Source organism: Kogia breviceps, chromosome 11 (genome assembly GCF_026419965.1).
Source record: "Kogia breviceps isolate mKogBre1 chromosome 11, mKogBre1 haplotype 1, whole genome shotgun sequence".
NCBI lineage: Eukaryota > Metazoa > Chordata > Mammalia > Artiodactyla > Physeteridae > Kogia > Kogia breviceps.
The window spans coordinates 68,053,106-68,080,452 of NC_081320.1; the positions used below are offsets into that span (position 1 = coordinate 68,053,106).

At 38.0% G+C, this 27,347-nt stretch overlaps 1 protein-coding gene across 1 annotated transcript in view; it reads right to left on the reverse strand.

The window, feature by feature from the left end:
- DYNC2LI1 (dynein cytoplasmic 2 light intermediate chain 1) overlaps window positions 1-27,347 on the reverse strand; it is a 51,437-nt gene that overhangs the window by 10,992 nt on the left and 13,098 nt on the right. Inside the window, exons 3-9 of the mRNA XM_059079419.2 lie at window positions 14,025-14,059; window positions 12,411-12,480; window positions 9,953-10,041; window positions 5,186-5,372; window positions 4,184-4,252; window positions 3,508-3,585; window positions 255-331 (exon numbers count right to left, since the gene is read on the reverse strand). Coding sequence (XP_058935402.1) covers window positions 255-331; window positions 3,508-3,585; window positions 4,184-4,252; window positions 5,186-5,372; window positions 9,953-10,041; window positions 12,411-12,480; window positions 14,025-14,059 — 605 coding nt within the window. The remainder of the gene's footprint in view (window positions 1-254; window positions 332-3,507; window positions 3,586-4,183; window positions 4,253-5,185; window positions 5,373-9,952; window positions 10,042-12,410; window positions 12,481-14,024; window positions 14,060-27,347) is intronic.

Here is a 27,347-nt window from a genome sequence, read left to right on the forward strand (position 1 = left end):
AAATCAGGGAAACAAGTATAATAGTATCATTGTTTTAGTCTAGTCTCAAACTATGTATTATATAACATTTTAGTTGTAAAATTTGATAAATATTTAAACAATATAAGAAGCAGGAGACAATATGGAATTATCTCTAAGAACAGTCATCTGAGGCACTTTCCTGGTCAAGAAACAAAAGACTTGTGAGAACAATAATCAGATGAGACAATAACAACAACAACAAAAAAGATATTTAAAAAATATTTTAACAGTACCTTTTGTCAATGCCAAATGCCAACTGGTTAATAACTCCACGTATTTTTAGTAATAGAGCTTCTGATTTACTGGTAAACTACAAAGAAAAAAAATCAGGAGAATAAATTACATGCTCTGCTTTCAAATCACAGAAACAGGTAAAATAAATATGGTTTTGAACAAGTACAGATTGCAGAGAGAATTACTATCTATTTGTCCAACAATACTTGTGTTTCAGTAAGCAAAACAAAACCTTTGAATAAAGGGAAAGAAAAATCTCAGTAAATCTGTTTTAACTTACTCTTCAAACTTCATGAGTGCATGATATTGAATGGACTTGTTTTTATGCACTGATCCACAAATGGATCGTAGTCATTGCCAAAATGCAATCTGGTTGGTTAAAAAATAGGAGGTATGCATCATAAATAACTTTTTCATCTAAGGGCATATGACTGTCTTCAAAGCAGTTAATGTGGGAGTTGCAGATTAGTCCAACAGATACTGATACTCACTAAAACGATTTTTTAACTTCTCTTCTGAATTGCCTTTGGAACCTGCAAAATAAGCTACTGAATATTCTCAGTGGTGGTCTATAACTAGAGTGATCATCACCAGAACATTTTAGAGAACGAAACAGGGTGGGTACTATTAATCATTAATCTGAGAAATCAGGTGAAACTAGGACATATGGTTACCCTTCAAATCTTTTAAGACTAATTTGATTTTTGGAAATACCGAAGTCACCCAGCCAAATAAGAATGACCAAGATGTATGAAAGTGGGAAAAACAATCTTGAACCAAAATGAGATGTAATTATAATGTACAGAGATCAATTTTCAGGATAATATTCATCCTGGATTAAGAACAGGCTCCAGGGAGAACATTCAAAGGAGAACACTCATGTGAATATATAAGATTTGGTACATTTATTTTTAAAAATTGAAAAATTTTAGGCTTCTTTTGAGACAATTTTCTAATATGAAAACTTTAGCTGAATTTTAAAAACACAAGTTTTCATCACCATCATTATTATATTATATATAATGTTCCCTAGATCGTGAGGAAAAAAAACCTCGTCACAAATGTCTTTCATAGGATGTGGGAAGTTTTCTAACTCAACCCCACCCCCACCCCCATCTACTGCATCAACTGCCTTGAAAACATCCTCCAGAAATAGCTGTAGAGCTTTTCCTTATGAACTCAATGCCTGGGAACTCATAATCTCCAAAAGCAACTCATTCCATTTTCAGATAATGGTAGTATTAGAAATTTCTTTATTAATTTGAACTAAGCTCTATTGATTCCTTGTTATTGACTCTAAGAAAGCAAAGAATATATTTAATCCCTTTTCCATGGATCAGTCCTTCGAATATTTAAAAGAGTGTTATCACAATCCCGATGCCAGAATATAATTTTATACTGTTCCTCGTACATCATAATTCTAAGTCTCCTAACATCCTCTTGGTTCTCCACTGAATCTGGTCCTACTTACCAATGTTTTGTTTGTTTGTTTCTGTTAACTTGATTAGATTGCTCATACTATTGAACTAGTATTCTTGACTGAATTATAAAGGATAAACTATAGTGTTTAATAAAAAAGACTGCTGAGTATCATTGAACCTTGTAAAGCAGTACCCAAGTCTGGGCTGTAGGGTAAGAGTGGAAGTGAAACTGAAAGGTGGGTCTTGGATAACTCACTGCTTTCTTCTTGGTGTGGGAAGCTAGAAAAGCTTTATGGTTCCCCTGGTGGTCCAGAGTGCTCTTATAACCCCAACCTCTGAACCCTCTAGCTGACTGAAAGCTGAGATGAAGGAGTCTCAAATCCTTTCCCTAGTCCCTGACCTTCTAGGGTCTTTTGAACCACCTGCTGTGGCCTGGGTTGACCTGACTTCACCTAAATTTGTATCCGTAAGACCAGACTGGCCCTGATGGATCATCAAATGTGATCTGTTCCTAAAGAAAATAGGGATTTCCCTCAGCTAACTAACCAGAAGTAAGTATGGGGCCTTATCTAGTGGTGAAAGTAAGAAACTACAAGATCCATGGTCTTTGCTTCTGTACTCTGAATGAGTAATTTACCTTAAATTCCTCATATCTTTTTCAAAACAATAAAGAATATTTTTGTGGTTGCCAAGTTGGGGGTGGTGAGGAAAGGTTGGATTGGGAGTTTGGGACTAGCAGAGGCAAACTATTATATACAGAATGGATAAACAACAAAGTCCTATTGTACAGCACAGGGAACTATATTCAATATCCCATAATAAACCATAATGGAAAAGAATATGAAAATGAATTTTAAAAAAAGAATATTTCCAAAGTACTCTGTCAACCTAATATGTAAGCAGATACAGTACAAACATAAAAGGTAATGATTTTTAAGAAAATACGTAATAAAATGTATTTGGAGCATTCTGAAAAGTATAAAAATTTTAAATACAGATCATATTTATTACTTTTCATCTTAATATACTAGCCACAAAGGATGGGGACTAGGCCATGTTTTCTACAGGTTCCTCTGAGCACTCTGATTTAGAGGGAAAAAGAGACCATTCGAATGGAAGAAAGTTTTTCCTTTCTTCTTTTAAATAAAAAATGCGTTTATGTTTTATTGCATTAGAGGATATCCAGAAACATTTGTCCTGCTGTGGAAGATAATGATAACAGTAATTATAAGAACCAGGCTTTATTGAACTTTGTGTCAGACCCTGTGCTAAGCATTTCACAGTACTCGGGCTACTAATCCTCACAACAACCCTATGAAGAAGGTATTGTTTTGTCCATTTTACCAGGAGACGGAGGCTTCAGTGAGATTAAGTGACTTGTCTGAGACCACATATCTAGTAAATGGTTGCCCAGGCAGTATGACTCCCAAGTTCATATTTTTAACCTCTACAACAAACAGCATTTTTTTAAGTTTTAAAAAAATTGTTAGTCTTTTTCTCTTTTCTTTTAAGAGAACATAGATTCTAATTTTTAAATGGAAACTAAAACATGAATAAATGAACAACCAATTTATCTCTTTAAGATTGATGGGGGTTTATGGCTATTAGAAACTTAGAACTTTTGCTTAAAAGAAATGGTAGGCCATCTAGCAGAGTGTGTTCTAGAAATACATTATAAACACTCTGTAACAAGAGGGTTTTGAGGCAATGGGAAAGGAGAGAATGACATGCATTAGTAAAAGCATTAGCATTCATAACTATGCACCAAGCTGTTAATCTTTCCAAATTTGTTACTGTCTGTTCAAACCCAAAGGATAGGAAACGTACAAACCATTAATGATGCTCCATAATAATGTGCAACAAATCGAAGTGTCTTGCATATTACCTTCCTCTTCTCAGAGTCAAAATCCTGAAGAAATATGTTATTAAAAAGAAAAAAGTTGAGACAACTAGTGTCTGTAGCAGAAAGGTGCAAATTATTCAATACAGAAATAGATTTTCTTATTTATTTTTTGGAACATACCTTGAGTAGGATTCTATTACCTTGGCATTTGTCTCTATAGAGAGCTGAACAGTAGCTGCAGCCATCTAGAGCTGCAGCTACCAGATCTTTCCTTGTTTAAACACTTAGCTCAATAGAATTTAGATATAAGCGCACATTTTATAGTGCAGAATACCCCAAGGATTCTCTGACAAGCAAAGATAAGAAGAAACCAATTTTCTACTTTCTGCGATTTAAAAGTTGGGACATAAGCCCTGTCCCTTGGTGACTGGACTGGATTCAGTTTCTAAATCTTCTGCCATATCCCCATTCCACTGTATTTACTGTTCCTTACCTATTTTCTCTTTCCCAACTATATCCTCTTTTCCAAAATCTTTAAGATGCGTGACCTCTTGACCTCTCCCTCCCAGAGTCATTTTTTTCATTTCATTATTACTTTTGTTCCTCTCCTATAAAGCCTAGGCCTGCATGTACAACAAGCTCAACTAGAAGTGGAAGAGCTTACCTGAAAAATATCGTATTTACTTCCAATTATGACCAGAGGAATTGGAAATGGGTCAATTAATTCACGATCCTGTTAACAAACATATTTCATTGATTCATTATAATTGTTTATTACTATGTGTTCATCAATTTCCACTTATATCATTTTAAATCCTCCCATAATGTTGACATTGCTTGACATAGAGGTTGTTTCAATATTGAATTTCTTAAAATATCAATACATTTCTCAAGCATAAAACTAGAAATGACAATTCCCTGAACTATGATATTTATTCTTCATGTTGTGTCCTCTTATTTTCTTGAATATGTCACCTTCCTGTTTGTTGTTTTTTTTTTATTATTTCATATTAACGGTTTGTTACAATAACATTTATACACGGGAACCACAAACTATCAGTTTTTTTCTGATATTACCTTTGTAAAACGCACTCACATAAACTCTGGGCAATATAAAATACTGCTCTTGGTTTTCTAGAAGATGACGTTCATGATTGTATATAAAGGACTTACTTGTGTTATCATATTGCAAGTTTATAGTTTAATTAATTATCAGATGATAAAAAGATGTTGATTATGTGACAGACACTAAATGAATGTAAAGTATAGTGACAGTAAAGGCTGTTAAAATTCTATTCCTTGCTTAAAATTGTAGTTTTATCTAGCCTTTGCCAGGTGACATTTGTACAACCTGGTTTTTTATCTTCATTTTACAGAGATTATAAAATCAGTATCAAACTACTACCTTAAAACTCTATTCCTTTTGATTGGTGTAATATGCCATAACAATCACAGTAGATGTCTAACAAGAAGACATATGAAATCTTTTTCCTTGTTTTGCCCTTACTGAGGTTTTATTAAATTGCTATAATTTTCCAGTGAACAGGTTCATCTACATGAAATGAATTTCAACTCATGCATAAAAATCTAAAGAAGTTGTTTGTGATGTTATCTTTAACTATATATGGGGCTAAGAATTCTAGGGATAATCCCAACAGTAACTCACTGGATGGTCCTTCTGCATATTGCTCCATATCTTCTGTCTCATTTCAGAAACTGCTTTAGCATTTTTCTTCCCCAGTTTCATGATCACTTTATCTACATGAAGTTTTGTGGCTTGTAACAGATTTTCCATGGTGGGCCAAAGGTCATTAGGTTTTGAAAGGTCCAAAACAAGAACAATAGAAAATGTCCTAAAGAAATAAAAACATGTTTCAAAAAAAAAGACTCAAAATAATTACTATTTGAAACCATACTATACTGAAATTTATTTTCTAAAAATAACACTATAGTTTAAGAAAAAAAAAAAAAAACAGCAATTTTCTAAGGAAAAAAAATGCCAAAATTATAGCCTTATTTATTCTAGTGCTTTTCCCTAGTGATATTTAAGTGTCACAACTGAAGTTTTTGTTTGAACTAATAATAATCCATTTCAAATAATCGGCAAGCAATTGGGTCCAACAATGCCATGTTTAGATCCAGTTTTGCTGTGTGCTCCAAAGAAGGGAAGCAAAAATAATAATCACAGCAGCAACAATCTGGTGAAGGAGAAGAAAACAGATTTACTGATGGCCCTTGCTAGGGGGACTACCTACCTTATTTACTCTTAACAACAACACTTCCTAGAAGATGTTATGATGTCCATTTTATGGATTAGAAATCTGAGGCACAGATTCATATAACTAGTAAATTGTAGAGCTGGTATCTAGATGCAGAGCCACGTGCCTTTCTGCTGTACCTTGCTGCCTCTCTGAAAGCACACCCCTGGCCACCACACACACCACCACTGTGACCACATGCATGTGTGCTCAAGTTCATGTAAACTTAACCTCAGCAACAACAAACAACCCAATTTAAAAAGGGCAAAGAACTCAAATACACATTTCTCTATTTAAAGGTATACATATGGCCAATAAACATATGAAAAGAGGCCCAATATCACTAATCATTAGAGAAACCCAAATCAAAACCACAATGAGATACCACTTCACACCCATTAGGATAGCTATGATAAATAAAAGTAAAAATAAACAAAACCCCCCAGAAAATAACGAGTGTTGGTAAGGATATGGAGAAATTGGAACCCTGGTGCATTGCCAGTGGGAATATAAAATAGTACAGCAGACACTGTGGAAAGCAGTATAGATTAGAGGATCCTGCAGTATAGATTAGAGGATCCTGCAACTCCACTTCTGGGTGTTTTGAAATCAGGGACTCAAACAGATATTTGTACACCAACGTCCACAGCAGTATTACTAACAATTGCCAAAGGGGGGAAATGACCCACATGTCCATCAATGGTTTAAGAGATGAACAAAACGTGGTATATACAGACAATGAACTATTATTCAGCCTTAAAAAGGAAGGGAATTCTGATACATGCTACAACATGGATGCATCTTAAAGCCATTATGCTTAGTGAAATAAGCTAGACTCAAAAGGACAAGTATTGTATGATTTCATTTATATAAGGTACCTAGAGTAGTCAAATCATAGAGACAGAAACTAGAATGGTGGTTGCCAGGGGTTGGAGAAGGGAGAAATAGGGAGTTATTATTTATTGGGTACAGTTTCAGTTTGGGCAGATGAAATGTTCTGGAGATGGATGGTGGTGATAGCTGCACAACAACGTGAATATACTTAATGCCACTAAACTGTACATTTTAAAATGGCTAAAATGGGAATTTTATGTTACGATATTTTACAATAAAAAACGAGTCTGTCATACAGAGTGAAGGAAGTCAGAAGGAGAAAAACAAATACCGTATGCTAACACATATATATGGAATCTAAGAAAAAAAATGTCATGAAGAGATTAGTGGTAGGACGGGAATAAAACACAGACCTACTAGAGCATGGACTTGAGGATATGGGGAGGGGGAAGGGTAAGCGGTGACGATGTGAGAGAGTGGCAGGGACATATACACACTACCAAATGTAAATTAGATAGCTAGTGGGAAGCTGCCGCATAGCACAGGGAGTTCACCTCTCTGCTTTGTGACCACCTAGAGGGGTGGGATAGGGAGGGTGGGAGGGAGGGTGATGCAAGAGGGAAGAGTTATGGGAACATATGTATATGTATAACTGATTCACTTTGTTATAAAGAAGAAACTAACACACTATTGTAAAACAGTTATACTCAAATAAAGATGTTAAAAAAGAAAACAACGAACAAACAAATATAGCAGTATTTCAGAAAATGGTCATAATAAGTATGTAGAACCATAATCATGGGCCAATATATTTTGATCAATAGGGCAAACATTCTGCTAGTAGATATAGCAAGGAATTATAATACATGCTAGTTATAATATAGTCAAGTTATTTTGCTTAGTTTGAGCAAATCACCTGTGTTGTGTAATTAAAGCAGAACAGTAGCTAAATTCTATACTACAGGTCTAAATCCAGAAAGTAGTCTTTTTAGACATTAATTAGCAAGATTTTCTATAAAATTATTGTGCCATTAAATTCTCTAGCCAACTACATCTATGTCATTTTAATAAGCTCAGAACCAGTTTTGCTTAATTGTAACAGAATATATATACATAAGTGAGGATACTATATTTTCAGAGTTTTAGTATGGTTAATGTTTAAAAAAGAGAGGACTATGGTTGAACTTTTTTTAAACTGTGGTAAAATATTTATAACATAAAATTTATCATTTTTTCCAAATGAAAATAACTTCGTTTTAAGCAAAGGAGAAATGGATTATTCAACTTTTTTCTAAGATTAAAATGTATGTTTCCAGGGCTTCCCTGGTGGCGCAGTGGTTGAGAGTCCGCCTGCTGATGCAGGGGACACGGGTTCGTGCCCCGGTCCGGGAAGATCCCACATCCGCGGAGTGGCTGGGCCCGTGGGCCGTGGCCGCTGAGCCTGCGCGTCTGGAGCCTGTGCTCCGCAACAGGAGAGGCCACAGCAGTGAGAGGCCCGCGTACCGAAAAAAAAAAAACAAAAAACAAAAAAATACAACCTTTTAAAACAGGGAAGTGGACCACAGGAAATGCTCTATTACAAATTATCTAAGGTCTGTGGACATGTTCAGTGCATCTATAATTAGTCTATGAACAGGCATCTTAAAAATAAACAGTATCTAAGAGCACTGGTACGGCTGCTGAGGTCGCTGGGCTTCATCCAACATAAGGAAATTATATGTCAAATTAATTCCAGCCACAAAACACTCTGAGATTTGCAGCTACATGAGGAGTGAAATGCTTTCCATGAATTCTTCAATCACTCAGCAAGCTACTCTGGACCCAGGCCTATGGTGCCCCTGCCCTCTGTTCATCATAACCCTGACCCCTCTTCTCTCCTAAAGCAGGCTCCAGCTGCCCTGGGGTTCCAGGGAAAGAAGACCAAGAACTCACAAAGTGAGGCATTAAAGAAACTGGAAGGGTTTGGCTTCCTGTAGAAACCAGAATTTCTACCAGCCCGTGAGGTCTAGAGAAGGGAAGTGAGGTAATATGGCAAGGTGATGTGCAAGTCAGGGCCAGGTAAGAGCTGCTCCCGGCCTTTTCAGTCCTGTCAGCCTTGGGCCAAGCTGGCTGGAAGCTCTGGATCCTTCAGCCCCTCCCCATCCTCGCCATCTTTTCACAACCACACCACCGTGAGCTGCCCCAATTCCCAGGCAGCTTCGATTATTTGTCTCTGTTAAAGGAGGACAAATGGAAACTATACAGCAGTAAAATCCCATGATTCTGAAAAATAATGTCAGGGGAAAACGGTGGTTATAAGTGAAAAAGCAAGATCTAAATCTACATACATACAATATCCCATACCTGTACAAAGTATATTCATGAACACTGAAAACACTGAAAGAAATACCTCAATATGTTGAGAGTACTTCTTTTTCATGTGATTGAGGATGCTTTTACTTTCTATGTACCTTTCAGTATTTTTCCAAGTTTTCCATATGAGCATACATTACGTTTGTAATAAGTAAAAGACAGTAAATCAGATTTCTTTAAAAGAAAAAAAAAATCACTGGACAAACTAAGCCAACATTACCGGCTAGTTATAGAAAAACAATTATCCTGTTAACAAGAAATAATTCCATACTCTAAAGATCTTAATGGCTGAAATTTAACCAATAATTGTCAAGCCCTTTGTATTTGGTCCAGGCAGCAGCAATGGTTTGTGTTAAACTCTGACAGGAGTAAGATTTTTCAGATTTAAAAATTTTGTTTTCCTTGGCTAAGATGATAGTTTTCCACATCTGATTTGGCCACTTGTGGGAGTCGTTGTCAGGAAAACACCACCAAAGAGTTTGAGGTTTTCCCCCAGGTTCTGTTTCTTTTAGGTCAGCAAATAGAGACTTTCTTCCTCCTCTGACTCACAGACTTCCCTTGGATGAAGCTTCAGTGGTATTAATTAGCATTAAATTCAAAGGAGACATAATGTCCAGCTGCAGGAAAAACTCAGGGCTGAATTAGCTCATGCTTGGATGGGTATTAGAAATAATTGTTTTCACATTTATTTTTGCCAAGTGAATTCATTGCTCAAGTGTTATTTGATGTATTTTGTTTGTTTGCAGGCTTGCAAAATATGTTACTAGTTGGAATGCCAACTATTTCACTTCAGCACAGGCCAGAACCTTGGTTCTTTTAAAATCTCAGACAGCATTACAGTTTAAGCACATAGAAAGGAAGTGAACGTAAGCCTTCAGCAACATAAAACTGTCCCTGCAAATTCTGGTTCACAAAAGCCTACTCATATTCATCCTGTGGCCTCCACTGGATACTTACTAACAACTGTTCCTGGAGCTGGCCACACTTACCGTAAGGTGTCACTTGTGATTGGTATGCTGATTAAGTCCAGTAAAGAGGTTCCTCCACCTAGTTCCCAAAAATGAGCAATATCTTTTGGCTGAAAAAACAGGGTTTTTTCATATTAATGTTCCTTGATGTTTTAAAATTTTAAATAGTTCTTACATTTCATTAGTACCAGCCAGTAATAATTATGGATACAAGATATTATAGTCCTCAAGACCATTTCTTGGCAATTTTTTGAAAGGAAAGGAAAGGACATTTTTTCCTTTCTCTATTCCATCCCTCAAAATGCACCAAAACCTCTATTCCAAAGAACAAAAATGAAACATTAAGAATGTACATGTGTACTAAATGCCCTAATTCTACCCTAACTTACTAGAAGACATTAAACAGTGCCCCAATTCTGTAAATATCACATGTAGCAGACGCTCACTCAAGTTAGAAATGAAATTAACAAATTGAACACATTTGGAATTATCTTTTTGAAAACAGTTATAATTTTAGATAGAAATAAAACAGTTGAACAGGAAAACATCCTGAGGGAGGCAGAAGCTCACAAAATAAATGAGACACACAGACAAGACATGAGGAAACAGGAAGAACAGATGGCAGTCCGGGCTGCAGACTGGGATTTCCCGGGCAATAGTATATAAGCAGCTGGTCTGTGCCTGACTTCCCTGGGGAATGTGACTGGCTGGCACTGGCCATACAAGCGGTAGGTGGGGGAACAAGGAGAGACTCAACAACTGTTTCCCTTTTTAGAGGACTCCAACACTAGGGGATTGAAAGGGCTCGGCAGCCAAAGGGCTGGGTAGCTAGGAAATAAGACCATCTATTCCATGACAGCTCTCCTAGACCACCGGCTAGCTGATGGCATCTCTGCCTCTGGCCAGATACTAAGGAACCTTCAGGACACCAAGATTGTGTGAGGAACTGATAAAGCTATTCCATTTAGAACTTTCAGGAGACATTAAATCTGAGAAAGATGTGAAGCTTCTAGAATGAATATGGAAAAGCCCAACTTGATAGCACAAAGTTTAGCAGAAACAAATAGGTGAAAAAGAATCACATGAGTTTTTATGAGTCTAATACCATGAACTTGGAAGAGGCAGGTGGTTATTAAAGCAGTTTTAGATGAATATACGTATTTTGCATTTTTGACAAGTTATCTCAACCATTAAAATTGTTTTGCGGTTGCTATTTGAATCATTAATGTTTGTGGGGGAAATAAGTTTGCATTGGAAAATCTCCCTTGATTCACAACTGGATGAATAAAAGTTTTTAGAGCTCTTCTCAAAGTTAAGCTTATGAAAGTTGTCTCAGAGTTTCCCATGAAAAGGATAATTCCATTTCTAGGCTTATCACTCATTAAAAATTCATGTGAGTCACAAAAATAAAGTCCTCCCCCATCTCAATATATTACTTTTTTTCTTTTCTCTTTTAAATTTCAGGTTTTTTTTTTTGTTTTTTTTTTTTGTGGTACGCGGGGCTCTCCTTGTTGTGGCCTCTCTCGTTGCGGAGCACAGGCTCCGGACGCACAGGCTCAGTGGCCATGGCCTCACGGGCCCAGCCGCTCTGGGGTATGTGGGATCTTCCCGGACCGGGGCACGAACCCGTGTCCCCTGCATCGGCAGGCAGATTCTCAACCACTGCGCCACCAGGGAAGCCCCAAATTTCAGTTTTAATAACCAGCTCGGCATTGGTGAATCCAGGAAGCAGCAACAGCCCATTTTAACTATTTATACATTGTCTAATAATCAAACACTTGGACTGGATCAATCTATAAAAATTTGCCTGTGTTATGGGAGATATGGGACCTTCTACTGTATTCTAGATTGTTCTTCCATACATCTAATTTTATTTTAAAAAGACCTCTTTTTCATATGAGAACTCCAAAAGAGAATTCCATTTAGGAATTTTTATTCCTCTAACATACACTATAAGTTTTCCCTGTACCCTGAAAAATGTCTAATTTTCCTCTGTAGATACACTAACACAAGTGAAAACAGGATTATAGCCAATTAGGGCCTGTGGTCTCAAATAGCATTACCAACATCGAGATGTATTTGTAAAAATTCTAATAATCTGGATTTTGACCAGTATTTTTTCATAAATATTCCACAGGTCAAATTCATATTTTTAGCAGATTTTTTGGAGACAGAAGATAATTCACGATGTTATTCTCATTTGAAAGAAGAAAATATGCCAAAAAACTGTACAATAAAGTTACAAAGGAATCCGATTCAAGCATTTTAAGACATAACAAATGAGCAGGCCAAAATATTTCTCCACAGTTCGGTTGGCTTCATATATGCTGAGTTGCATTTGAATTAAAAAGTACATAGCTATGAAGTATACAGCTGGATATGTGCAACGATTGTAGGTAAGATGGAAAATATAAAACAATGTCAGCATCCTCACTTCTCCATGTATGTGTAGCACAGCATCACCAAAAAAGACACTCACTATGTTATGTCCTTTTGCTCTCCTTCCATATGTATATTCCAAGGCTAAGGTTGGTTTTGGTGGCTCATCCCTGCACAATAAAAGACAGGTAGTATTACCATCATGGGTGGAATTATTTTCTTACGCTATCATCTTACCTGATTTATTTTTGCTTCCTCTTAAAAACTTTGATTAGTAGAGAAGTTACACCTTGTATAACACATTGAGATAAAAACGATTAAGAATTTATACAAAAATTAAAATAAGCCTTCAAAATACCATCTTTAGTAGCAACTGCAGAGAATAATGGCACCTGCATGTAGTGGCAGCGCCTAGCAACACTGTTGGGGGAGTAGAGAAGGAGCTGGCAGTGTTGGTGGCCATGTTAGGGCACAAGCTCTCTGCATCCAGGCCACGTGGGAAGCACTGACAGCAGGTTTGTGCTCAGCCTTGATGTGGGGAGCTGGGAACCTAATGACTATCAATTTAACAGCAACATCAATGAAAGATTTTTGTACAGTTCTCAATCTGAAATCACAGTTCAAACATAGGCATCATTTAGCTAATGAGAGCTACAAACAAACAAGACTTTCCTTATCAACTTCCTGCAACACCTACCAATCATAATCCTAAATCTTAATCTGGTGGCATGCTTCTATGGTATAGAAGATTAGGAAGTATATAAAACAAATGGTAACATGCACAGTTTAAAGACCACTAATGTGCTTCAAAAGTAAACCCGTGAGAGGGCTTCCCTGGTGGCGCAGTGGCTAAGAATCCGTCTGCCAATGCAGGGGACACGGGTTCGAGCCCTGGTCCGGGAAGATCCCACACGCTGTGGAGCAACTAAGCCTGTGCGCCACACCTACTGAGCCTGCACTCTAGAGCCACACAACTACCGAAGCCCACATGCCTAGAGGCCGTGCTCCACAACAAGAGAAGCCACTGCAGTGAGAAGCCTGCGCACCACAACGAAGAGCAGCCCCCGCTCACAACCAGAGAAAGCCCACACGCAGCAAAAATAAAACTAAATTTTGAAAAAAAGTATACCCATGAGCAATTCGAAGATTATAATTAATGTTCAAACAGTCATGAACTAGATAGAACTAAAAAGTTTAAATATCAGAGTTGCATAGCCAAAAAAAGCAAGTACTATGGTAGACTGAGTAATTATGTTAATTTCTCCCCCCAAATAAGGAAATCCAATATTAATCCTGTATAATTTCTTTTTGCTTGTTGTTGGTTTTATCTTTAAAGGAGATTGTAGGGCTTCCCTGGTGGCGCAGTGGTTGAGAGTCCACCTGCCGATGTAGGGGACACGGGTTCGTGCCCCGGTCTGGGAGGATCCCGCGTGCCGCGGAGCGGCTGGGCCCGTGAGCCGTGGCCACTGGGCCTGCGCATCTGGAGCCTGTGCTCCGCAACGGGAGAGGCCACAACAGTGAGAGGCCCATGTACCACAAAAAAAATAAAATAAAAATAGAAGAGATTGTAAAAGCCATAATAAGGATTCACTAAGAATTAAAATATTTTGTTTCAGCCTCAAAATTATTCCCTTTCCATATGTCTTTTAGATTCTAACTTGCCCTACACAACAAGAATAAGTAAATGTAGTCTAGAGGTTAACATAACACTTACCTGTCAAGACACCTTAGAATAATAGTAGTCTTTCCCTGGAAATTCAAAAAGAAAGAAATACTGTGTTAATGTCATCCACATGTAAAATTTTATTATTGTTCATAATTGTGGCCCAAAATAGCTTTTAATCACTTGAATGATAAATTACCTGGAAACTAGAAACTTTCAGAATTAGAAAGTTAACTGTCAACTTTCCATCAGAGTGCAACTACACTGCTATTATTATAATTATAAAGTCCCGCAGATGACAAATACTAGCAAATCAAACCTCATTTTAGTGGTCAACTTGGCAGCTGTCTTAAATTTTCTCTCTACTCATCAATGCTAATTACTGGTTAAGCTGATGATTAGTGTCTTCTAAAATGTTTTAATTCCAATTTGTTGAAGTGGAAATAAAAAAAGATAACATACAAATAAAGGACATGTTGAAAATATGTTCCAAGTAAGCAATCCAGATACCAGGTTAGAGTACTTTGGGGGGTTTGTTTTATTTCTAGGAGACGTATTTATTCTAAATTTCTTTTTAGGAGTCAGGATATATAGGATGGCATATAGGATATCCCATCTCTGCCACTAATCAGGAAACTTAACTTCACATCTTAACCAGGGACTGGCTCAGTGGTTTAAATCATTGTGTTTGTTTTCTTAATAGTAAAACTATTTTTTTTAAACAAACAATCTCTTACAAGAAAATAGACAAAAGAGTAGCAGAGGGGAAAGCTCTACTGAAGGAAACCTTTAGGATCCAAAGAAAGCAGTTTGGAAAACTGTGGACTACCAAAAACACAGATTATTTTACTATACATGTTTTTTTAAGCCAAGAAACCTATAATATTTACCAAAAAAAAGATAATCATAAATAAATGACTCCAAATTATATCTGGGCTATGATCAAATTGAATGACTTTTTTTTTGGTAATGAGATATATAAATAATTGGAATAGTACTAAAAATATATATTATTGAAGGATATTTATTGGTAGGCGTTATATCCAAGTGAAAAACTAGAAACAATCTAAATGTCTCAAAAAGGGAATTGATTGGCTAAATTAATAATGGCAATCTGTATAATGGAATAACATGCAGCTAACAGGAATGATGACATAGGAATATACATACTGACATGGTAAGACATGCATAACAGATTATGCATGACCCTGTTTTCAGTTAAAAAGGTTCTTTTCCTACTTCTTTGAGATGCTCATACATATATAATATGCATAGATACAGAGAGAGAGAAAAAAAATACACAAATGAATCCAGAGAGATATCACATGTTAACAGTGAATGTTTCCAGGGGATAACTTTGTAGGTGATTAATATTTTTAAGAAAATAAAGATCTTCTAATTATCCTGTACTGAATATGTACATGTGGAATATTTTTAAAATTTTAAATAAATGAGGACTACAATACCTAAAAATTAATGTATCCTATGTGCAAGAAAGTATACAGAATTACGGTATTTTAGAATTGGAAGGAATCTTAGATAACATCTAGCCAATTTTCTCAAGTTCTCATGATCCCATAGTGTTGATTTAAATTATTTTTATTATAATTTCATTTAAATGTATAAGGCTACTTGGTGGAATTCCAAATAAACTCAACTCTGGGCACTGAAGTCAACTTTTGGATTACCATTAAAATAATGATCCAAATTTTAAAAATTCACTAGTAAACTGTTGCGCTCTGAGAATGCATCCACAGACCCCCAGGTTTCCTGGTCCAAGAAGCACTGACACAGTACAAGTTCATTTAGAGACTATCAAAATGAATCCCATCTTCCCTTCTATTACTTCAATCACAGCAGTAGAGTAAACAATTACTCTACTTCTCTTCTCTGGCAAGAATCTTAGAGGCTTGTATCAGTCTACCCTCATGGGTTTCATCTCTTCTGGCTTACAGTCTCCCTCTCCCTCTCAGCTACTGTCATTAGTCTTGTTAACTTCACACCCACATGGGCATGGGAAACCCACCTAAGACCCCAACCTCTCAGTCCCCTTTGCCTCCTTAAGAGACTTTTTCCTTCACTCTACTTCTGCTACATGTCACTTTCAAGGTTCTATTTTGAACCATTTCACTACTGGAAATTGTACCACTTCCAAAATCACACAAACAACACATTCTCTAACCACTTTTTTAGGAATCTCCACAGGAATAACTCTTTAGCTTTAGTGAGAGGCCTCCAAAGTCCATCCATCCTTCTGGGACACAGCTGGAAACAGAGGGGTGCTCAGGCTACCTGGGCACTGACGCTGCCCGGTAAAGATGTAGCTTCACTGATGTAGAAGTTAGTTCATGAAAGCCTCATGTCTGTTAACATGTAGAAGCATGAAGCACAGAAATAAAATAGTATTATATATACTATATATATATAAAATATCATAGAATAGACAGTTCCCGACTTAGGACAGTTCCACTTATGATTTTTTGACTTTATGATGATGTGAAACTGATATACAGTCAGTAGAAACTACACCTTGAATTTAAAATTTTGACCTTTTCCCGGGCTAATGATATGCACTAATATACTCTCTCATGATGGTGGGCTGCAGCTCCCAGTCAGCCCCTCGATCACGAGGGTAAACAACCAATACACTTACAACCATTCTGTATGCACACAACCATTCTGTTTTTCACTTTTAATACAGTATTCAATAAGTTACTTGAGATATTCAACACCTTCTTATACCGGAGCCTGTGCTCCGCAACGGGAGAGGCCACAACAGTGAGAGGCCCGCATACCGCAAAAAAAAAAAAAAAAAAAAAAAAACACCTTCTTATAAAATAGGCTTTGTGTTAGATAACTTTGCTCAACTGTAAGCTAATGTAAGTGTTTTGAGCACATTTAAGGTAGGTTAGGCTAAACTATGATGTAGGTTAGGTTTAGATGTATTAAATGCATTTTCAACTGATGATATTTTCAACTTATGATAGACTTACTGGGATGTAACCCCATTGTAAGTCGAGGAAGTTCTGTAATATAAACCCCAAATAAGATGAATTTCAGCATCTGCGAGCCTCAACCTTTTTTAGACAATATCACCAGCAGTCCTACGTCTCTGGCAGAAACTCTGTAGGCCAAGCAAAGCTGCATGAAGATATGATGCATCTGTTCCTGCTCTGTACGGCCACTTCCAAAACCCTTTTTATCCTTGGCTAAACAAGGGAAACTACAGTCAGTGGGGAGGGGTCTCTTGCTACTAAAGTGTTCCAATGGATATGCTGTTCTTTTCACAACAATAAACAGCCCTTTGACAAACATCACTGGCACAATTCAATTATTCCTTAAATGAGATTCCTAAAAGTGAACTAACTGAATCTAAAATATGAATATTATTTAAGATACTAACTTATTGACTTAGATGCTGACTTAGATATTTATTTATTTATTTATTTATTTATTTATTTATTTATTTTTATTTATTTTTTTTGTGGTATGCGGGCCTCTCACTGCTGTGGCCTCTCCCGTTGCGGAGCACAGGCTCCGGACGCGCAGGCTCAGCAGCCATGGCTCACGGGCTTAGTTGCTCCGCAGCATGTGGGATCTTCCCGGACCAGGGCACGAACCCGTGACCCCTGCATCGGCAGGTGGATTCTCAACCACTGCGCCACCAGGGAAGCCCCATGACTTAGATATTTAAATGGATCCTGGCTTTTATACTCAACTGAGGTGGAAGACCTTAATATTTTCAAATTATGAAATAAAAAAGTTAAAATATTTTAAATTATATTTACTATTATAATTTTTCCTAGATCAATATAAGTACTTTTTAACTCACACTAAATATGGTATTAGCTAAGTATAAAATTAGTTCATTAACTTCAAGCTCAATGGTTCCATGACCATGAATTTGCACAAAATGTCTAAATATTATTTTCAAAATGTAATTATTCTAATATTAGGTGATAAAAAATAAAATAATTTATTTCATATGTAAAATTCTTTCATCTGGGTATTTTTCAATCATGTCTTAGTGAGAATGTTAATACTGTAGTCAACATTATTTCTTAATTAACTTATGGTACACAACACTTAAATGATTATTCTATGTGAAATTAGCTCTCTGTTGATCTAAAGGGTATGCTATACCTGTGCACCTATCAACCCATGGATTTTGGCTGACTTCTGCTAATCTGTATGGAGATAAATGACATTACTAGGGTCAGAAATGACAAATAGATTGTTGTATCTCAACCACCAACATTTTCCTAGAATGCTGTGGATCAGATGTCATCTTCAGGCTCAGCAGAAAAAGCCACCACAATTGGTAAGATGTGTGTGGAAGATGTGTGCCTAGTGTTTGCTATCCCTTAAGGGACCCTGAAAAGCACCTTCTGACAACCAGATCTTAGACTATGGAAAACTGGAAAAGTAAAAATGTAGAGGTCTAGATAGCTTCCTTCCCACTTTTCTACCACCTAGAGATTCAGGTTTAGGGTGAGAAAGTAAGCTCTGGGAAGTGAAAGACTAGTCAATGACAAAGTTTTCTGGGCCACACTCTAGGAATACTAGAATGATTAACCCTTTAAAAAATTTTTTTCTGCAAGCTTTATTTTTTTCCTTTTCCATTATGGTTTATTACAAGATATTGAATATAGTTCCTCAGCTATACAGTAAAACCTTGTTGTTTATCCATTCTGTATTTAATAGTTTACATAGAATGATTATCCATTGAAAAGAGAGGAAACATATGTCAAGAGGATCAGAAGACCATGCTTAGAAATTTGACAATCAAATGAGAGCAGAGAAAACAAGAGAGAAAGGTCTGGATAAATTGAGATGTCTTTAGGTATGATATTAAGAAAAATTTTTAAAGAGAAAAATGGAAGAGGGTCCATGTAATTCATATGAAAAAACTGCTGAGACAAGGCCTTAGAATAATATATTAAAGCCACAGATGCAAAACTACAATAAGTTCAGTATTATCACAGGAAAACAAAATGACCTCATATATATTACCAAAACCTGTGGCATGAGTGAGTGCAATATCAATGTGAAGAATAAAACGAGACAGAAGAGGAGGAAAAATGCAGCACACTTTGTGTATCTGTATGGAAACTTACAAACATGCAGGTGGTAGCAGCATAAACAAATGCATTTGGATGAAAATAAAAAAACAGGGACTTCCCTGGTGGCATAGTGGTTGAGAGTCTGCCTGCTAATACAGGGGACACAGGTTAAAGCCCTGGTCTGTGAGGATCCCACATGCCGCGGAGCAACTAAGCCTGTATGCCACAACTACCGAGCCTGCGCTCTAGAGCCTGCGAGCCACAACTACTGAGCCCGTGTGCCACAATTACTGAAGCCCACGCACCTAGAGCCTGTGGTCTGCAACAAGAGAAGCCACTGCAATGAGAAGCCCATGCACCACAACGAAGAGTAGCCCCCACTTGCCACAACCAGAGAAAGCCTGCGTGCAGCAACAAAGACCCAACACAGCCAAAAATAAAATTTAAAAAAGTTTAAAAAAAGAAAATAAATGAACAGGGACTTCCCTGGTGGCACAGTGGTTGAGAGTCTGCCTGCCAATGCAGGGGACACGGGTTCGAGCCCTGGTCAGGGTGGATCCCACATGCCATGGAGCAACTAAGCCTGTGCGCCACAACTACTGAGCCTGTGCTCTAGAGCCTGCAAGCCACAACTACTGAAGCCCGTGTGCCACAACTACTGAAGCCTGTGTGCCTAGAGCCCGTGCTCTGCAACAAGGGAGTCCACTGCAATGAGAGGTCCGCACACTGTGGCAGGGAGTAGCCCCCACTTGCTGCAGCTGGATGAAGCCTACGCACAGCAATGAAGACCCAACACAGCCAAAAATAAATAAATAAATAAATAAATAAATAAATAAATAAATTTTTTTAAAAAAGAAAATAAATGAACAGAACACATGTAATCTCATGGAAGTATACTAGAGATTGTAGCCTGACCATATGAAATGAATAATACATAGGATATCTCATGACGTCAACACATCACAAGAGGAATACAGGCAACGTATAATAGTGTAGGGGATAACAACTATTCAAGACAGTGCCTAAGTCAGTTTGAATTGAGTTTTCTGTCACTCCCAAAGGAAATAATCCAGACTCACACAAAAACTAGTGTCAAAGAGAGGTTAAGTGACTCGTTCCAACCTAGAATTCTATACCTAGATAAACTTTCAATCCAGAGTGCGGGTAAAATAAAGACATTTTAGATATGCAAGGTCTCAAAAATTTTACTACCCATGTATACTTTCCCAGGAAACTACAAAAGAATGTGCTCCACAAAGATAAGTGAGTAAACCAAGAAAACGGAAGACACAGGATCCAGGAAACTGAAGCTCCAACACAAGAAAGATGCAAAGGGAGTCCCCAAGATGTTGAGGAGGGACAGTAGCTATGCAGCTGCCCCTAGGAATAACCAGTACAGACTATACAGAAGGTTCAAAGATGGGAGGACTCTGGCTGGAGAGGGGTACTTTCAGATGACTTGATACAATTGACCACATGAAAATTTGCATTGAAAATCTGTTGGGGATTGTAGAAAAAATTAGTAATAGGTACATGGGGAGCCAGCTTCCAGAATGGTTCCCCAACTGGAAAACCAATTAAATTTCAAGTCTCACCCATGGAACGCTGCACCATGACACTGAGATATACTGATAGTTCCCTCTTCCCCTGAACCCTCACCCTGGAAGTGACTTTTTATCTCCTTTTGGTCCAACAGTGAGAGGCAGAGACAAGATGGCAGAGAAGAAGGACTTGAGCTCACCTCCTCCCATGAAAACAGCAAAATCACAACTAACTGCTGAACAACCATCGACAAAAAAAGACTCAAACATACCAAAAAAGATATTCTACATCCAAAGACAAAGAAGAATATGGTAGGAGGGGCACTTTCACGATATAATCAAATCCCACACCCGCTGGGTGGGTGACCCACAAACTGGAAAAATAATTATATCTCAGAGGTTCTCCCACAGGAATGAGAGTTCTGAGCCCCCAGAATGTCAGGCTCCCCAGCCTGGGGGTGTCTGGCTTCAGGAGGAGGAGCCCCCAAAGCATTTGGCTTTGAAGGCTAGGGCTCGAGTGCAGGAGCTCCACAGGACTGGGGGAAACAGAGACTCCACTCTTGGAGGACACACACAAGGTTTCACGTACACTGGGATCCAGGACAAAGCAGTGACTCCATAGGAGCCTGGGCCATACCTACTGGAAGGTCTTGGAGGATTTCCTGGAGAGGCGGAGGTTGGCTGTGGCTCACTGTGGGGGCAAAAACACTGGTGGCAGAGGCCCCAGCGAATATTCATTGGCATGAGCTCTCCTGGAGGTCACCACTTTGGCACTGAGACCTGGCCCCACCCAACAGCCTGCAGGCTCCAGTGCTGGGACACCTCAGGCCAAACAACCAACAGGGTGGGAACCCAGCACCACCCATCAGCAGACAGGCTACCTAAAGTCACCCTGATCTCACAGCCACCTCTAAACACACCCTTTGACATGGCCCTACCCATCAGAGGGACAAGACCCAGCTCCATCCACCAGTGGGCAGGCACCAGTCCCTCCCTCCAGGAAGCCTGCATAAGCCCCTGGACCAACCTCACCCACCTGGGGGCAGACACCAGAAGTGAGAGAAGCTACAATCCTGCAGCCTGAGGAACAGAGGCCATAAACACAGAAGGTTAGACAAAATGAGACAGGAGAGAAATATGTTCCAGATGAATGAACAAGATAAAACTCCAGAAGAACAACAAGTGAATTGGAGATAGGCAATCTCCCTGAAAAAGAATTCAGAGTAACGATAGTAAAGATGATCCGAGATCTTGGATAAAGAATGGAGGCACAGACCAAGAAGATACATGAAATGTTTAACAAAGAGCTAGAAGATTTAAAGAACAGAGATGGGGCCTCCCTGGTGGTGCAGTGGTTGAGAGTCTGCCTGCTGATGCAGGGGATGCGGGTTTGTGCCCCAGTCCGGGAAGATCCCATATGCCGCGGAGCAGCTAGGCCTGTGAGCCATGGCCGCTGAGCCTGCGAGGGCACAACAGTGAGAGGCCTGCATACCACAAAAAAAAAAAAAGAACAGAGATGAACAATACAATAACTGGAATGAAAAATACACTATAAGGAATCAATAGCAGAATAAATGAGGCAGAAGAACGAATAAGTGAGCTGGAAGACAGATGGGTGGAAATCACTGCTGCAGAACAGAAAAAAGAAAAAAGTATGAAAAGAAAAGAGGACAGTCTGAGAGACCTCTGGGACAATATTAAATGCACCAAATTCATGTTATAGGGGTCCTAGAAAGAGAAGAGAGAAAGGGTCTGAAAAGATATTTGAAGAGATAATAGCAGAAAACTTCCCTAACATAGGAAAGGAAACACTCAAGTCCAGGAAGCACAGAGAGTCCCATACAGGATAAACTCAAGGAGGAACATGCCAAGACACATATTAATCAAACTGACAAAAATTAAAGACAAAGAGAAAATAGTAAAAGCAACAAACAACCTTATGGGGTTTCCCTTGTATGTCATCAGCTGATTTTTCAGCAGAAACTCTGCAGGCCAAAAGGGAGTGGTATGATATATTTAAAGTGATGGAAGGGAAAAACCTACAAACAAGAATACCCTACACAGCAAGGCTCTTGTTCAGGTTTGATGGAGAAATCAAAAGCTTAGAGATAAGCAAAAGCTGCAAGAATTCAGCACCATCAAACCAGCTAAAGGAACTTCCCTAGGCAGAAAAGAGAAGGCCACAACTAGAAACAAGAAAATTACAAATGGGCTCACCAGTAAAGGCAAACATGTAATAAAGGTCAGAAATCATCCACACACAAATATGATATCAAAACCAGCAATTGTGAGAGTACAAATGCAAGATATTGGAAATGCATTTGAAATTAAGAGACCAGCAACTTAAAACAATATTGTTTATATAGAGACTGCTATATGAAAGCCTCATGGTAACTTCAAACCAAAAATCTACAATAGATATACACAAAAAAGAAAAAGCAATCCATATACAACACTAAACATAGTCATCGAATCACATGAGAAGAGAACAAAAGAGGAAGGGAAGTAAAAAGACCTACGAAAACAAACCGAAAACAATTTAAAAAATGGCAATAAGAACATACATATCAATAATTACCTTAAATGTAAATGGATTAAATGCTCCAACCAAAAGACACAGACTGGCTGAATGGATAATGAAAATAAGACCTGTATATATGCTGTCTACAAGAGACACACTTCAGATCTAGTGACACATGCAGACTGAAAGTGAGGGGATGCAAGAAGGTATTCCAGGCAAATGGAAATCAAAAGAAAGCTGGAGTAGTAATACTCATATCAGACAAAATAGACTTTAAAATAAAGACGGTTACAAGAGGCAAAGAAGGACACTACATAATGATCAAGGGATCAATCCAAGAAAAAGAAGGAACTCTACTCAGTACTCTGTGATACTCTATATGAGAAAAGAATCTAAAAAAGAATGAATACATGTATGTATAAGTGAATCACTTTGCTGTACACCTGAAACTAACATAACACTATAAATCAACTATACTCCAATAAATTTAAAAAAAAATCCAAGAAGGAGATATAACAATTGTTTACATATATGTTCCCAACAAAGCAGTACCTCAATATATAAGACAAATACTAATAGCCATAAAAAGATAAATTGACAGTCACAGTCCCCAATAGTGGGGGACTTTAACATCCCAATTACATCAATGGACAGATCATCCAGACAGAAAATCAATAAGGAAACATAGGCTTTAAATGATACACTAGACCAGATGGACCTAATTGATATTTACAGAACATTCCATCTGAAAGCAGCAGAATACACATTCCTCTTGAGTGCACATGGAACATTCTCCAGGACAGATCACATGCTGGGCCACAAAGCAAGCCTCAGTAAATTTAAGAAAACTGAAATCATATCAAGCATCACTCCTGACCACAACATTATGAGCTTAGAAATCGACTACAAGAAAAAAACTGTAAAAAACACAAACACATGGAGGCTAAACAATATGTTACTAAACAACCAATGGATCACTGAAGAACTGAAAGAAGAAATTTAAAAATACCTAGAGAAAAATGAGCATGAAAACATGATGATCCAAAACCTGTGGGAGAGGGTAGACAGCAGAAGCAAGAAGAACTACAATCCTGTAGCCAGTGGAACAAAAACCACATTCACAGAAAGACAGACAAAATGAAAAGGCAAAGGGCTATGTACCAGATGAAGGAACAAGATAAAACCCCAGAAAAACAACTAAATGAAACAGAGATAGGCAATCTTCCAGGAAAAGAATTCAGAATAATGATAGTGAAGATGATTCAGGACCTCGGAAAAAGACTGGAGGCAAAGATCAAGAAGATGCAAGAAATGTTTAACAAAGATCTAGAAGAATTAAAGAACAAACAAACAGAGATGAACAGTACAATAACTGAAATGAAAAAACACTAGAAGCAATCAATAGAAGAATAACTGAGGCAGAAGAAGGGATAAGTGACCTGGAAGACAGAATGGTAGAATTCACTGCTGCACAACAGAATAAAGAAAAAAGACTGAAAAGAAATGAAGACAGCCTAAGAGACCTCTAGGACAACATTAAACGCAACAACATTTGCTTTATAGGGGTCCCAGAAGGAGAAGAGAGAGAGAAAGGACCCGAGAAAATATTTGAAGAGATTAGGGGAAAATTTCCCTAACATGGGAAAGGAAATAGCCACCCAGGTCCAGGAAGCACAGAGACTCCCATTCAGGATAAAGCCAAAGAGAAACATGCTGAGACACATAATCAATTTGTAATCAAATTGGCAAAAATTAAAGACAAAGAAAAATTAATGAAAGCAGCAAGGGAAAAATGACAAATAACATACAAGGGAACTCCCATAAGGTTAACAGCTGATTTCTCAGCAGACACTCTACAAGCCAGAAGGGAGTGGCACCATATACTTAAAGTAATGAAAGGGAAGAACCTACAACCAAGATTACTCTACCCAGCAAGGATCTCATTCAGATTCAACGGAGAAATCAAAAGCTTTACAGACAAGCAACAGCTAAGAGAATTCAGCACCACCAAACCAGCTCTACAACAAATGCTAAAGGAATTTCTCTAAGTGGGAAACACAAGAGAAGAAAAGGACCTATGAAAACAAACCCAAAACAATTAAGAAAATGGTCATAGGACCAGCTCCTAGAGAAATGGAAATAAAAACAAAAATAAACAAGTGGGACCTAATGAAACTTAAAAGCTTCTGCACAGCAAAGGAAGCCACAAACAAGACCAAAAGACCACCCTCAGAATGGGAGACAATATTTGCAAATGAAGCAACTGACAAAGGATTAATCTCCAAAATTAACAAGCAGCTCATGCAGCTCAATAACAAAAAAACAAACAACCCAATCCAAAAATGGGCAGAAGACCTAAATAGACATTTCTCCAAAGAAGATAATACAGATTGCCAACAAACACATGAAAGAATGCTCAACATCATTAATCCTAAGAGAAATGTGAATCAAAACTACAATGAGATACCATCTCACACCGGTCAGAATGGCCATCATCACAAAATCTAGAAACAGGGCTTCCCTGGTGGCGCAGTGGTTGAGAGTCCGCCTGCTGATGCAGGGGACACAGGTTCATGCCCCGGTCCGGGAAGATCCCACATGCCGTGGAGCAGCTAGGCCCGTTAGCCATGGCCACTGAGCCTGTGCGTCAAGAGCCTGTGCTCCGCAATGGGAGAGGCCACAACAGTGAGAGGCCTGCGTACCACACACACACAAAAAAATCTAGAAACAATAAGTGCTGGAGAGGGTGTGAAGAAAAGGGAACACTCTTGCACTGTTGGTGGGAATGTAAATTGATAGGGTCACTATGGAGAACAGTATGGAGGTTCCTTAAAAACCTACAAATAGAACTAACATACGACCCAGCAATCCCACTACTGGGCATATACCCTGAGAAAACCATAATTCAAAAAGAGTCATGTACCAAAATGTTCATTGCAGCTCTATTTACAATAGCTAGGACATGGAAGCAACCTAAGTGTCCATCACAGATGAATGGATAAAGAAGATGTGGCACATATATACAATGGAAAATTACTCAGCCATAAAAAGAAATGAAAATGAGTTATTTGTAGTGAGGTGGATGTACCTGGAGTCTGTCATACAGAGTGAAGTAAGTCAGAAAGAGAAAAGCAAATACTGTATGCTAACACATATATATGGAATCTAAAAAAAAAAAAAGGTCATGAAGTACCTAGGGGTAAGACGGGAATAAAGACACAGACCTACTAGAGCATGGACTTGAGGATATGGGGAGGGGGAAGGGTAAGCCGTGACAAAGTGAGAGAGTGGCATGGACATAAATACGCTACCAAATGTAAAATAGATAGCTAGTGGGAAGCAGCCGCATAGCACAGGTAGATCAGCTAGGTGTTTTTTGACCACCTAGAGGGGCGGGATAGGGAGGGTGGGAGGGAGGGAGACGCAAGAGGGAAGAGATATGGGAACATACGTATATGTATAACTGATTCACTTTGTTATAAAGCAGAAACTAACACACCATTGTAAAGCAATTATACTCCAATAAATATGTTTAAAAAAAAGAAAATGGTCATAGGAACATACATGTCAATAATTTACCTTAAATGTGAATGGATTAAATGCTCCAACCAAAAGACACAGGCTTGCTGAATGGATACAAAAACAAGACCCATCTATATGCTGTCTACAAGAGACCCCCTTCAGACCTAGGGACACAGACAGACTGAAAGTGAAGGGATGGAAAAAGATATTCCATGCAAATGTAAATCAAAAGAAAGCTGGAGTAGCAATACTCATATCAGATAAAATAGACTTTAAAGTAAAAAATGTTACAAGAGACAAGGAAGGATACTACATAATGATCAAGGGATCAATCCAACAAAGCAGATATAACAGTTATAAATATATATGCACCCAACATAGGAGCACCTCAATACATAAGGCAACTACTAATAGCTGTAAAACAGGAAAATGACAGTAACACAATAATAGTGGGGAACTTTAAAACCTCACTTACACCAATGGACAGATCAGCTAAAATGAAATTAAATAAGGAAACAGAAGCTTTAAATGATACAACAGACAAGATAGATTTAATTGACATTTATAGGATATTCCATCCAAAATCAGCAGATTACACTTTCTTCTCAAGTGCACATGGAACATTCTCCAGGATAGACCACATCCTGGGTCACAAATCAAGCCTCAGTAAATTTAAGAAAACTGCAGTAATATCAAGCATCTTTTCTGACCACAACACTATGAGATT